Genomic DNA, 14,856 nt, shown 5'->3' with positions numbered 1-14,856 from the left:
CCTAAAGACGTCCTAAGACTAACGGACTCACCTAACAAATGCACTTTACATTATATTACCCTTGCAGACAGCACACTGCTCTAATCACAATCCTGTCAGCATTGGAAACTTCAAAACTGATTAGAAGGCCATGCCAGGGCTACTGTAAGTGCTGCAATGCCATGGTAATGGCTGATGATGCGCTACATAAATGCTAAAAATAAAGAACAAAGTAAAGCACACTGTACTAGTAACACACAAGTACGCTGGCTGCACACAAGCTTGTATGAAGACTACAGATCACGCAAGGTAGCCAGTAGGAACAATGAAAACTACTCACCTAGTCCTAGGCCCACAAATTCGTCAGGAGCCTGGTCCTTTGTTCCAGTAAATGAACCTTCTCTTCCCCGCACCGTACCAGAAATGTACCGTGGTTTTACGCCAGTGCCTATCAACTGCGCCAACTCGAGCTGACTAATGCATTTTAAAATCTAGATCAAAGGAAATTGCACAACCCAGTTAGCTGCAGTTCACGATAACACATTGCCACGATTTTAAGGCAATACTAAGCCCATAGCCCTGGTAAGTCACATCCAAAGCAAATCAAATCAAGTATATGCATTTATTTACAAATATAGAATACACTGACATACAATGATAAATCGAGCTACCACAAAATGAAACTACTTACACATTACATAAACATTTTTTATTTGCAAAAAAAACAGAAACATATAGGAACAAAGGAAGTAGGGGATCAATAGAGGATCTATTATGATGACGATATGTGATAGTAGTTAAAGCATAAAGCAAATGCTTAGAAGTTAAGTAGCTCCTTAAAACATTGTTCTCTTGAAGGGGTTGTAGTCCTTCCAGGCTGAGGCCGGAATCAATTTGCTCACCGTAGGTTCAAAGAACCAGCCCTATTCTAAGGGACTGGCCCGATCACATCGGACTGAAGAGAACTGCAGTCGAGCGAACATTCAATGAACTGATTCCACAACATAACAACTTTTTATTTCATTAAGTTCAAGAAAAATACAGTCTGAGTGATCTTAAAGAGTTTGGTAAATGGCAACCATTAGCACAGATGAGCCCTTGTCTGAAAACAGGCTGGCATCTAGAACCATACCTGAAAAACATGGCTGTCGCACAGTTTAGTCTGAAAAGTGTGGGCAGAGTTTAACCTTAGCTTTGCATGGTTCAGCCAGCCTCCGACACGGAAAAGAAGGGGCGAGAGCCGGTTCGCTCTCTGTGACTTTGGAGGATGGTGGTGAACATGCATTTTGGACGGTATATGCTACCATGACCCGTAATGGGACCGCTGGTCGAACTGGTACCTGCTGAAAAGGCGTGGCCCGCCAGTACCGAGGCACTTCGCCCATACCTGCTTCCCGTGGGGGTTTTGGCCAGGGCGGAAAAGTCTCCAGTTTAAATTACCTAACGATTGCCCAAACGTGTGGTGGCACTGCTGAGATCCTGAAGTCAGGCCCATGCGCATACCCCGGGCATGGGGGCACTGACATTCTTTTATTTATTAACAGGGATGTCAGCAGGTGTGCCTATGTGCCACAATAAACTGTGCTTGCATTTGTGTAAGATTCAAGCCTCCCAAATCGCATAGTGACCTCCCCCCCAGCTGGGCCACATCTAAGAATGACCTTTGTAGGTGTTCACAACACAACTAGATCGCATTATAGACATGGGTGTGCTCTGCCAGAACAACGCCAAACATTAAATAGTTTCTATAGTTTATAAAAACAGGAAAAAGGCACTGGGGACGTTAACTAAAGAGATCATTAATGCAGAACAAAGGTTAGCTACATTTATGGCTGCACCACCCTAACCCTCCAGGGCAGCAAATTAGAAGCAGCCGGCGGAAGCAGTAGCATCGGAATATGTGGCCTCAGGGGACGATGAGGGCCACAACTCTTTACATTTCCTATAATAACGTTTTCTACAATCCTATAGCCTGGCCTTCCAAGGGCATTAAGCATGGGTCTCTATAATCACCTACAATGCCCGGTCTTTTCAATGAAGTCTTAAATTAATTACAAGAACAGGAATCCTATGTTCAGTTTAGCAACAAAAGATCTATTTCGCCCAGTGCATTGAGTTCTGCCATGGGCTCTGCATCAGCCATCTTTAATGCCTGTTTATCTCTAGAACATGGCAAAATGTTTGCAAAGCAAAGCTAAAGCCACAGTGTTTTGGTGTGGTGTGGTGTGGTGTGACGTTGAGTACAGTGGTGCAGAGTAGAGTGCAGCTGCATAGAGTATAGTGCTGCAGAGTAGAGTGCATTGGTGTAGAGAAGCATAGAGGAAAATCGGCTGGTGTAGAGTGCACTGGTTTACAGTGTTGTAGAGCATAGTGGCGTAGAGTGCAGCAGTAGAGAATTCAGTGGTGCACAATGTAGCATCGTAGAATGCAGTGCTGTAGATTAGAGTGGTGCATAGCAGAGTACAGTGGCATAGAGTACAGAATGGAGTGGTGCAGAGTAGAGTGGCATACAGTGCAATCGCATAGTGTACAGTGGCATACGGTGGTGCAGAGTAGAGTGGAATATAGTGCAGTGGCGTATAGTGGAGTGATGCAGTGTAGAGTGACGTAAACTGCAGTGATGCAGAATGCCGTGGCGCAGAGTGCACTGACAAAGTGCAAAAGTGCAATAGTGCAAGTACAGCAGTGTAGAGTCCAGTGCTGGAGAAAGCAGTGTTGCAGAATAGAGTGTTGTATTGGTATGGAGTGCATTGACATTGAGAGCAGCGGCATAGAGAGCAGTGGTGCAGAGTAGAGTGCAGTGAAGTAGACTGCAGTTGTGTAGAGTACATTGGCATAGAGTGCAATGGTGTAGAGTGGCGTAGAGTGGAGTTGCACAGAGTGGATTGGAGTAGACTAGTGTAGAGTGCAGTGGTGTGGAGTAGATTATTTCAGAGTAGAGTGAAGTTTCCCACACACTTCAGAACTAACAAAAATGTGCTTCATTTGTGTTTCCCTAATTCTCATATATTCTGAAACACTTGCGCATGCCATTTAAAGGTTATTGTGGGCTAGAAAAAAAACCTTACCTAACCCCAGTATTTAGCAAGATTGTAAAACAAATCTGCTCACTTTGAAAAGTAAACACCAAGCTCCCTTGGAACACAAATACAGCAAGATAAGAACAAGATTTAAAGGCTAGTTTACAGAAAGGAGCACTTGTGGAAGAATACAAGGAGAGGTAGTGTGAACATATTTTGTTTCTAGGGAGGGACAATCTCATGCTGGACTGCCTAAAACAAACAAGCATTGGCATAGCCAATAGGTCTCGCCTTTGGGACCTTTAAAGCATTGAGGTATCTATCCCATCAATCTTGAGAAAAACACGGGCAACTGCTAATGGACCAGGTGCTTCGAGAAGAAAAAACTAGACCCATTGTGATCAACTGAAGGCACGCAGCAATTGCGCTGCTTGATCGGGGGAGACGGTACGATAAACAGAGTAAAATGTGGCAGGGCGCCTGATACAACGCGTGGAATACGGACTGCCATCGAAATAAGTGCATCGAGATCAGCCCTCATTGACTTGTAAATAGTGCGGAGTGAGAGAAGACCTGCGCCGAGTGAGTGTCAGACAGGAGGATCACATGCTGACAGCTCTGCACAGTGCGATAGACTGTAATATGAAAGGAAGAGCACACAGTGAGTCGAGTGTATAGCCTTTGAACCGAGTTGTGAGTCAGACAAAGCACTGCAGAGCCACAGTGTGCAGAAGCTGGTGCTTGACTGCAGCAGCAGGACAACAAGTTTAAAAAAAAAAAAAACACTGGGAGGGGGGAGGAGAAACACGAGAGACGGCCTGCGGCCGTCAAAGTGAAAGTACGAGGAGAAATGCGACACGGCGGGCAGGGGAGGGGATAGTGCGGAGTGAGAGAAGACCTGCGCCGAGTGAGTGTCAGACAGGAGGATCACATGCTGACAGCTCTGCACAGTGCGATAGACTGTAATATGAAAGGGAGAGCAAACAGTGAGTCGAGTGTATAGCCTTTGAACCGAGTTGTGAGTCAGACAAAGCACTGCAGAGCCACAGTGTGCAGAAGCTGGTGCTTGACTGCAGCAACAGGACAACAAGTTTAAAAAAAAAAAAAACACTGGGAGGGGGGAGGAGAAACACGAGAGACGGCCTGCGGCCGTCAAAGTGAAAGTACGAGGAGAAATGCGACACGGCGGGCAGGGGAGGGGGCGGAGCGGGGAGAGCGGCATGAGGGTGTGAAGCAGCAGGGGCCTGAGACGCGGCCGCCTTTGATGTGGTAATGCGAGGCAGGCAGGCAGGCGGCTGGTGGCATTGTGCACGCGCTTTCACATGCACTGCAACAAATCGCCAGTGGAATCGCCAGTTAGGTAAACTCTCGATAAGCCCCTATATATCTCTCTCCCGCTCAATGCGCAAGCGCATTGAGATAGGTCGCTCGACCTAATAAAGGCAGCAAATAGAAAGCCAGAAAGTGTGAGTTACAAACCACAAAGTCAATGGTAAGCAACGGATGGAATGCATTCTCATTGAAGCTTTCTGAATGACCCCAAGATGTCTGTAGCAAATCAGACAGCTGCACTGTCTTGTAGGCTTCGAATTAAAAACGGGGTAAATTTCTGATAATCTACTGGCACTTGTAGCAAAAGAATGACAGTTGGCATAGCTACCGTGCAGGCTTAGAGCAACGTCAAAGTTCAGAAGGCAGAAGCAAAGATGGGGGATACAGTTTTTCTCAAACAATTGTTCCAAAGCTCTACAGAGTTCCGGACCGAGGCATCTCCATAGATTATAGGATTCCCGTTTTCAACAGCGGTGGCACCAACAAAGTAGTTATGCAAATGTGACATTTTCACAACAATTCAACAAAACAAACAAGACAATAAGTCTCTCCTTGTAACTTATTGACTGCACCAATGTTTTTAGCAACGCAGCACAGCATCTCCAATGTTGTACAGTGTGACTAAAGTAAAAACAAAAAAACAACCTTCGAGCCTGCTTTATTTTGGAGGTGCGCACACCACGCATAGGCGCGCCTACATTATAACACAGGAGGTTTTTTTAAGCTCTCCGTCTAGAAGAGAGTCACCTTCAAACTCCTCACCCACGCCTACAAATCCCTCAACAACATCGGCCCCAAATACCTCAGCGACCGAGTATGCTTCCACGTACCCAAGAGGAACCTCTGCTCCACCCACCTCGCCCTGCCAGAGGTCCCCCGCATCCGCAGAAACAGAACCGGCGGGAGAGCTTTCTCCTACATCGCAGCCAAGACCTGGAAAAAAGCTACCGGTCAACATCAGACACTCCCAAACGCTTCACATGTTCAGGAAGGACCTCAAGACCTGGCTCTTCGACTGACCCGAACCTGCTCCCCCACCCCCCCCCCCCCCCAAGCGCCTTGAGCGCACTTTATAAACCTCGGATTGATTGATTGAAGTTACTGATCCAAGTTGGATGGGTAACTAAATAAAAAGAGAAAATGCGAGCAGGGGAGGAGGTAATGGAAGCAAAGAGGTGGAGGCAACATGAGGGAGGACAGGGGAATGTGAAAGAAACATGGGGGCTGGAGTAAAGCAACACCCATGGCGCATCTGAGGAATGGTATAACAGGGGAACAGAAGGATGTTGCAGGTTGGGGGAAGGAATGCCATGGGGAGAAGCACATGGGCGAGCACAAAAAGAAAGGGGGTATCCGGGGATGAGGGAAGGGAAGCTCAGACGACATAGAGCAACACAAATGCAGTGGTAGAGAAGTACACGAGGGAGATAGATTGACTACATGTTTTCTCATGGGGTTTGTAACACAAAAGAAAGAAGCAGTGCTTGAAAAGCAAGCAGCAGAAGCAACACTGCCATCCAATCAAAGAGATAGTAAAGAGGCAATGCTCTATGGAAGGGACAAACACAAGACGGAAAAGATGAAACATTAAAAAGAAGCAGGCAAGCGAGAGTGACAGGAAATCCAACCAATGGTAAGCAATGAGCAGGCTCCAAGCTCCTTCACGTTCTTGGTAAGCCACATTATGCCTTGCAACAGACAGTCTATAGGCACGATCTAATAATGACCAGTCATCAAAGTTAATTTGCTGCCATTCCCAACACAATCAGTAACTTACAACTTAACTTCCTTTTTAGGTCGAAGCACGACCTGCATTCAATGCGTAAGCATTGATTGCAGTGCTTCGACAACTATTGTGATCCGTTTTTGGGAATGTGGGACACGACTCAGACGCGCGCTTTTGCAGTCTCAGTTTTGACCGCGGGAGCGCACGTCTGAGCCGCGCTTGCGCAGACGAACTCCCAGCCCCTGCTTTCGCGCACACACAGACACAGCCAACCCCCACCCCTCTGCATGCACGCACGCACACACACACACACAGGCGCGCGCACACATACACACGCTGCTGCTGCCGCCCCCCCCACCCCACACGGTGGTTGGGTGTCACGGGCCCCACTCCCCACTCACCGCATCGGCGGCACCACTTCTGCAGCCATCGCAGGGCTCTCCCTTGGGCATGGGAGCCCCGCGTCAGTACAGCTTCTCTGCCAATCACTTTGTGAGCGCGGGCTTCCCATGGAAAATGGAAGTCCCGCCCCACAAGAGTCGTATTTTTTTTTTTTTTAAACAGTGTAGCGTGACTAGCCATTTAACGTCTTTAAGATTGTTGCGAACATGACAAAGCTACGAAATACCCCGATCCAATATGGATGTCTGCATCCACTCATTCCCTTAGGTTGTCACGCCCCCATCCGCTTTACTTCCGTATGTAACGCGAAGAGATAGATGGCGAACAGATTTGCCGCCACCTTGGTGTGGTGGTACGGGTGTCGCAACTACAGCAGTTGAACTGTGTAGAACGGGGGAAAAAAACACATGGCAGTTGTTAGTCGGTTGACAAAATACACGCACGGCGATCTGCGTATTATCTTTAACATAAGGGGAATACGAGCGTTTGAGGCATTTGTTTAGGGGAAAACGTCAGCTTTTGTGTGCGGTCTGACCCCGGCCCCGTCCCCTTTCTGAGCCTGAAAGGGGGCAGATGTGTCTCTGTAATTTGTAGTAGTGGGAGGGTGGGGGCGTAGGGGGGGGGGACTCTGTGGGGGCGGCGGCGCGACGTGGGCGCTGAGGAGGCGCACAGAAGAACCTAACTCGCTTCACATTGATTCATTGAGAGCAGGAAAATGAAAGCCGGGAGCGGGGTCTGGAGCCTGCCTCTGCCTTTAAACGGATTTTCAGTGGCTCCATAGAGTCTCTGCGATGTGGAGCACAGCGCTTCGAGGCTAAACCCGCGAGCCTTCCAGGCTCGACTCAGCCGCGATTCAAGAGAATAGAGGGCCAATAATGCAAGACAGATCACTGGGAGAAACCTGTAGCAGCATCCACTGGATCGGTGCTCTGGAAAATGCATTAAAAGTTATAACTATCTGCACTTAATTAGCTTGCACTTTCAGCAGGAGTCTCTGGGTGGGGTGCACCTACATTTTGCCAATTCTGACTGATTGTGTTGTCACACATTTGACCCTGCTTCTAAAACCCCAACTGTTGATATTTTATTACTATTCCCTTTGTAGTAATCAGTCGATATTCATGGAATCCGCAGGTTTTCGACGCAAAGTGCTTCCAACCCCAAACAATAAAAAAAAATGTGCCCACGCACGCTCAAGCGTTCAAAAACTCATATTTTACATCGATGACACTATGCAATTGAACCATGTTGCATCATATCCTTCGGGTAAATTCTTGTTTTACTTTAATTCGACGTTCTGCACGCATGTTCCTTGGGCACGACTCCCATCTCGTTAGCTAATTAGCAATAAGCATGACAATGCATTTAAATAGTTCTTTAATCAACATTCCCTCCTTGAAAACCCCTCTTTGTTAGCGGAAAAATACAGAGAGCAGGTGCAAAACCCGCCAAAACTACAGAGAAACCCTTAACAAGTCAATGCGTCTTTGCTGATGTCCCAGCATCTGATAAAACATAATTTAACATTTTTCTATTTTTCACTACAAAAAAAAATAATATGTCGGGTTATTAACATACCGATTTTAATAGACATGTCCCACCTCGATGAAAGTTATATAAAGCTATTTTACAAGTTAACGGTGCCTAAAATGTGTAATATAAAAGTTCTGATTATGACGACCATTATTGTCGAGGAAATCTGTTTCGAGGTCCTGGAGGCATGTACAATAATTGACCTAGTGGTATCATGTCCCCAGAAACCCTTCGATACGTATTATCGTTCCATAACACAGAATAGTGCACACCCTCCCTGCAAATATACTGTCCAGTTACCCAAACGTGTAATAGAACTGATGGCAGGACAAGAAGTTTTTACAATTTTGATTTCATGAAACGAAGTAACTGTCCCGTTCCGAGTTATTCGGCAGCCCTCTTTTTGTTTTAAATATAATTGTACAATTTGCATAAAATAAAATAGTTATTCTACGTCGTTTGTAAATTTATTGTGCGGTGCAGTGGTGACCCAGGCAGTAAACACCCAATATAAAGCAGCAGTTTTATTTTCCATAGTCGACGCTTACAACACCGACTGGAGCTTTGCTGTAGCTGGTTCTAATTCCGTTTCTCATATAGTGCTGGCTTTCGCTGATATTTGGAATTTCGGCGCTATAAATAAAAGAGGATGTAAATCAACCTGAGAGGGACAAAGGACTAAGTGGACACCTCTGGTCTTGGCGGACATGGTTTCAGGTGCTCGGTATCGGCACTTAATCATCAACAATGGCACTTTTCATAAACACCAGTTAAAGACACATTTATATTCATTTATGGTAAGCAAAGGGAGATTAAATGATTTTGCCCAGTATCACAGAATGTTGAGCCCATGCCGAGACTCGAACCAAGTTCCCCAGTTCCAAAGTCGGTGGCTCTGACCATTACGCCACACCCTCTTCCCTATTTCATGCTTGGTAGTTGGTTCTGTTTTAGACGGGACTAGCAGGAGAAATAGGCTGGTGCAAGCTGCCTCCAGACAAGAGCCCCGTCACTTATTTTTCTACAAATTAACTATTGATCCACAGTGTACCGCGCGCGCAAACAGGAGCCCAGGGTCACAGGGCGCCTACACCCCCTCCGCTTCTTTGTGCTTTGTTCGTGAATCACTGTCCTACGTCATCGCTCCCTTAGAACCAACGACACTGCGCAGCCACCAGTAACACACTATCTGTCAGCGTGGGCAACGTGACCCGACCTTCGCCCCGGGGGCACCAGAGCCGATGACCAGCACTCTTCGCAGCCCAGGCGCGGACGAGAGCCAGTGGCATTTTAATAGCCCCAGACTGGTGAATGTCCAACCCTTGATGTTACATCGACATATTTTGCTGTGTTTGCTCCTTTTTTAGGTCGAAGCACGACATGCATTCGATGCGTAAGCATTGATTGCAGTCAGCTTCGACAACTATTGTGATCCGTATTTGGGAATGTGGACACGACTCAGACGTGCGCTTTTGCAGTCTCAGTTTTGACCGCGGGAGCGCGCGTCTGAGCCGCGCTTGCGCAGACGAACTCCCAGCCCCTGCTTTCGCTTCGCACCGCTCGCATGCATTAACGGCGCACACACACAGACACAGCCAGCCCCCACCCCTCTGCATGCAGGCACACACACACACACACAGGCGCGCGCACACATACACACGCTGCCGCCGCCACCCCCCCCCCCACGGTGGTTGGGTGTCACGGGGCCCCCCGCCCCACTCCCCACTCACCACTCCCCACTCACCGCATCGGCGCCGCCACTTCTGCAGCCATCGCAGGGCTCTCCCTTGGGCATTGGAGCCCCGTGTCAGTACTGCTTCTCTGCCAATCACTTCGTGAGCGCGGGCTTCCCATCTAATGGGATATGAAAAGTATTTTTTCTCTCTCTCTCTCTCTCTCTTTTTTCTCCCTCTTCCTCTCGCGCTCGCTCTCTCTCTCGCTCTTTCTCTCTGTCTCTCCCCCTCCTTCTCTTTCTCTATCTATATATTTTGATACTAAGCTTTGAAAGGACAGTACTCTCTTGCACAATGCTACCACAGCATCACTGAATGCCACAGGATCACTCGTTCGCCATCACAAAATCACTCACCGCCACCACAGCATCAATCAGTGCTACCATTCAACAACTGGTTAAAATATGTTCTCTCAATGTTTCAAACTTTATTACAAATGTAACAAAAAAGATGTTAATATTTCACTTCTGTTCTTGGATTTTCGTCACAATAAAATACACTGAACATAATCTTCACAAAAGTTTTTTACAAAAGTTTAAGCTATTACCATTAGAAATTACAGTAACTTTTATTTAAGTATTAATTATTTTAAAAAAAATACATTATTTGTAATATCAATACATGTAAGTCACGTAAACACAACACATATTGCAATACAAATGCAATAGGTGTCACATTTGCGAAAGTTATAACTATTGCCATTGTAAATGACAAAGCTATTAATTTCGCTATTTTCAAAAACAAAACATAAATAAAAAATGTGTCATTTACAATACCAATAGCTCAAACTTTCCTAATGCGAGACCTATTGCATTGCAAATGCTTGTTAAGTTTTACTGTAGTACCCAAAGTTTATACTGCAGTTTACACCGATCACGATTATATGAATCAGAATGTTATTTATGCTCCTGTGTAACTTTTTAAAAACGTACATGTTACTTAGTTGTGCAAACTGTATGGTGAGACTGTTACAGGGAGAAAATCTTGCATACGACCAGGGCCACTGGGATTATGCAACAGGGGAGCATAAAAGTATGCTAATATGGTTGATTTAATTGCATGGCAAGAGAAGGCAACTTATATGGCATAATATGGCACATATTTTAATAGTATTACTTCAATAGTTTGTCATTGTTGCACTTTCTAACACCTTCTGGGCATTGGTTTCACAACATTATTACCAGTTTAAAACCCAAATATAACAGTAAGTAACAGAATGGTGAGCACTTAACCTTCGCACCAGGCCTTAAACTGTGGCACGTGTCACTGCGTTCTTCCCGACTTTTGATCGGTTTGAGCTCACATTTTTTTTTTAAACAAATATGTTGATTATGCAGTGGATTATGCATCATGTTGTAAATCCATAGCTATGCGGGAACGGTGCGGCCGCAAAATCGCATATTCCAGTGACCTTGCAGATGACGGAAAACCTAAGCACTCGATGTATTTAGGTTGGGACATGAAGTTAGTAGTGAAGCGAATGTTCACTAATTCTATTGGGTTCGTCCTTATGGGTGTATCGTCTAAGAGTGAAGTACCGATAGGAGGGAAGAACTACGACCTAAGACACAGGGCAGCAATACATGATCTGCAGTGTAACTGCTGTTGGTTAAAGGCCACAGAGCTGTCCATCAGGTAAAGTCAAGAATAAGGCAGCGCAGACTTCACACTTCAACGACTGTCGAAGTGTGGTTAATGATGCTGAGAGCATTTCTAATGAATGTTCCATATGTCTATGTGAGATCAGTACAGCAGGGCATAGACATTTCAAGATTGGATGGGAGCAATTTGCTCTCTTCTGGTACATTATAGAAGACTGCAAAGTCTGTAGTCAATAAAAAAACACACAGGGGTGCTGACTGGAGGAACTGATCAGTGTGACCACATTTCGCACGTCTTGCAGAAACCAAAATTTCTCAAGTGCTTGGTTGGGTACTTTTTGCACATTTCAACAGTGCAGCAAGCAATTTGCATATAAATTACAAATCATTTTCAGGTAAGTGAGTGGTAAAACTGTCACATAAGCAAATTATATCAGTGGTTACAAGTGCAGCACTCGATTAGGTGTGCTTCAGCAGTGCCAGATTAAGGCACCCTGGAGGCGAATTATTATTTTGGGACCTCTTTATCCCTATGTATATTGGGGATTAAACTAAAGGGAGGGGGCGAACATTTTAAATAAACAATGCAACGCCAAATCCTTTAAATTACAGGAGCGAACATTTTAAACAAACAATGCAACATGAAATCCTCTAAATTACATAATGCGCATTGTGTTTTTGTTATTTCTTTGTTACGCCTTTCTACAAAGGCAGATTACATTTGCAAGCCTTCCATCTTCCCTGTGTATGTGTAAGGTAAAATTCCAAGAGACCCACCCGACCGCCTTAAGCAGTGCCAGCTCTGTTTGTTCCTGCACTGTGTATGTGCTACGCACCACGCATCAATGAAAGAGCTCCGAGGATTTACTCTGTTTATGTTGGTGGTCTTAACCTGTGGGTGTAAGTTACCCCAGCACTTTGGGTACCCCGATGTTTTAGACACCCCCAAAATGTACCTCAATCAAAATGCCCACATTCGCTAGTTGAGCGACAGTGTTAAAACCTTGCAGCAATGTGCTCCTACTTTAAGGCACCCTCCACTGTACCAAAAATCAGAAATACAATTCATTACGTAGGCCCATTCAAATCTGAGTTCTAGATCAATAGAAGGTTAAAGGGCTTTATTACAAATTCTACAAGTTATGTTATGTTATGTTAATAGTTTGTGTAAGCGCGACAGCTGTCCCAGCAAAGAGGCGTCCCGGCGCTGAAGATCAACAAGTGCAGTACCGATAGAGGTGAAAGAGCTGGAACAGGCAATCCTAAGTAGGGGGGAACAGATGAGTCTTACCGGCTTTCCGGAAGGCAAACAAGTTCTCCATAGAGCGAATATTCATTGGCAGGGAGTTCCAAAGCTTAGCTCCCAGCACTCTGAAGGAACGGCCGCCAATGCGACAGCGTTTCGTGCGAGGCACAATCACAAGGTGCTGACCCAATGAGAGCAGACAGCGCTGAGGCACATATGGTGTTAGAAGCGGGCACAGAAGTTCAGGGCACCTGGATTTAAGGATCTTGAATGCCAGGATTAGAGTCTTAAACTGAATGCGAGATTCAATAGGAAGCCAGTGCAGTTTTCTGATAGTGGCTCTGGCAGAGCATCTGCGAGGAAGACCCACCAGAGTTCTTGCTGTCGAGTTCTGAACTCGCTGTAGTCGTGCAATCTCAGCTTTATTAGCGCCCAACAACAGAACGCTGGCGTAATCCAGTCGAGAAAGAACTGTGGCCTGTACAATAAGCTGCCGAACTTTGGGGTCAAAGAACTTCAGTATCGGATTAAGACTCCTCAGCAGGCCCACGCAGGTAGCTGCCACTCTTTTAGTGTGGGTCTGGAAGCTGAGTGAGGAGTCCATCCAGACTCCCAAGTTTTTTACCAATGATTTGGGTGGTGGAATGGTGCCCAAAGAAGATGGCCACCAGTGCTCATTCCAGTAAGCGGTATTCTTCCCGACAAGCAACACCTCCGTCTTGCCTGCATTAAGCTGCAGGCAGTTGTCCGTCATCCACTGGGCTACTGCAGCCAGCCCATCCCTAAATCTCGAGGCCGATGTAGATGGCCCTTCGGTAAGAGTGATGACCAGCTGAGTATCATCTGCATATGAAACCAGCGTAAGGTCCCACTCTAGCCACTACTGCAAGTGGCTGCACGTAGAGATTGAAAAGGGATGGGCTGAGTGCAGAGCCCTGAGGGACTGCCTGGCCGATGGAATGCGACTGAGAGAGATACAGGGGAGCTGACACCCGGAAGGATCTGTTCTTTAAAAATGAACGAAACCATTCCAGGGCAAGACCGGTAATCCCCACTGTCGCCAGACGATATAACAGAATGTCATGTGATACCGTATCAAAGGCCGCGCTGAGGTCTAGCAGAATCAGCGCAGCACTCTGACCGGCATCAAGAATCATCCGGAGGTGTTCGGTCGTGGACAGTAGGGCAGACTCAGTACTGTGGCCAGGCCTGAATCCATTTTGTGACGGGTCCAGGATGTTGTTTTGGTGCATATATTGGGACAGCACATTGTTTACGTGGGCCTCCGCAAGTTTGGACACCCATGGGAGCAGGGAAATAGGTCTGAAGTTTTCTGGTTTAGAAGGGTCCAGGGTGGGCTTCTTAATGATAGGGGAAACCCATGCCTGTTTCCAGGCAGTAGGGACACTGGCCGAAGAAAAGGACAGATTGAGTATAGAGGCCAGAGGTTGCAAGTAGTGCGCCAGAGACTCAGTAAATTGTGCCGGCCTCAAGGGATCTGTCGGAGATCCAGACTTGACTTTTCTGCAAAGTTTAGTCAGGTCATCATACGTAATTTCTGGTATGAGCGCCAACGTGATGCCACCAGTGTTGGTATTAGTGGGGTTGTGTAAATCCAACGAGTGCTGCGGGAATGACCTATATATTTTGTGCACTTTTTCAATAAAAAAGGTGGCAAGGTCCTCACACTGCTGCGCGGAGGTAATGCTGGAGACAGGGGTTCTATTACTCTGGAGTTCTTGTACCAGTTTAAAAATACATTTGGTGGGATTAGGGCTAGAATTAATTTCTTCTGCGTAGAAAGAGGCACGCGTAGAGCAAATTCCTTTGTGATAAAGTATTTGTTTGGCCAGGTACAGCATTTTATTGCTGTCTTTATAGTCCCTTCTCCAAATTCGCTCAGCCTTCTTACAGTCTTTCCTCATGGATCTCAGGGTGTCATTGTACCAAGGGTTGGAGGGGGATCTGCGCCCCCTGGTCCATTTGGCTGGGATAAGGGCATCTAATCACCTGGTGATCCAATCATGGAAGGCAGTGTATGCCGTATCGGGGTCCATATAACACTCCTAAGGTAGTGTGGAGTTCTTTAGATTTAAGTTTGTGCCAGGGCCTCTTGAAGAGCCGGGTCGGCTCATCCTTTTTAAATGGTTCCATGAACATCATGGTGACCTTGATTAGATAGTGATCTGTCCATCCCATGGGTTTGGGCGCATACGTCCTGACCTCCGGGATGTTGGTGAACACAGGATCTAGAACGTGTCCTGCCAAGTGCGTGGCGGTCTGA

The 14,856-nt window shown here is 46.4% G+C and overlaps 1 protein-coding gene across 1 annotated transcript in view; it reads right to left on the bottom strand.

Moving 5' to 3' along the window:
- The window catches only part of ARFGEF1 (ARF guanine nucleotide exchange factor 1), a 972,411-nt gene that overhangs the window by 307,289 nt on the left and 650,266 nt on the right, over window positions 1–14,856 (bottom strand). The window contains exon 22 of the mRNA XM_078687191.1: window positions 320–470. Coding sequence (XP_078543317.1) covers window positions 320–470 — 151 coding nt within the window. The remainder of the gene's footprint in view (window positions 1–319; window positions 471–14,856) is intronic.

This window comes from Lissotriton helveticus, chromosome 4_1, assembly GCF_964261635.1.
Source record: "Lissotriton helveticus chromosome 4_1, aLisHel1.1, whole genome shotgun sequence".
Lineage (NCBI taxonomy): Eukaryota > Metazoa > Chordata > Amphibia > Caudata > Salamandridae > Lissotriton > Lissotriton helveticus.
The sequence above is the reverse complement of the archived record's forward strand: the minus strand, read 5'-3'. Positions and strand labels throughout refer to the sequence as shown.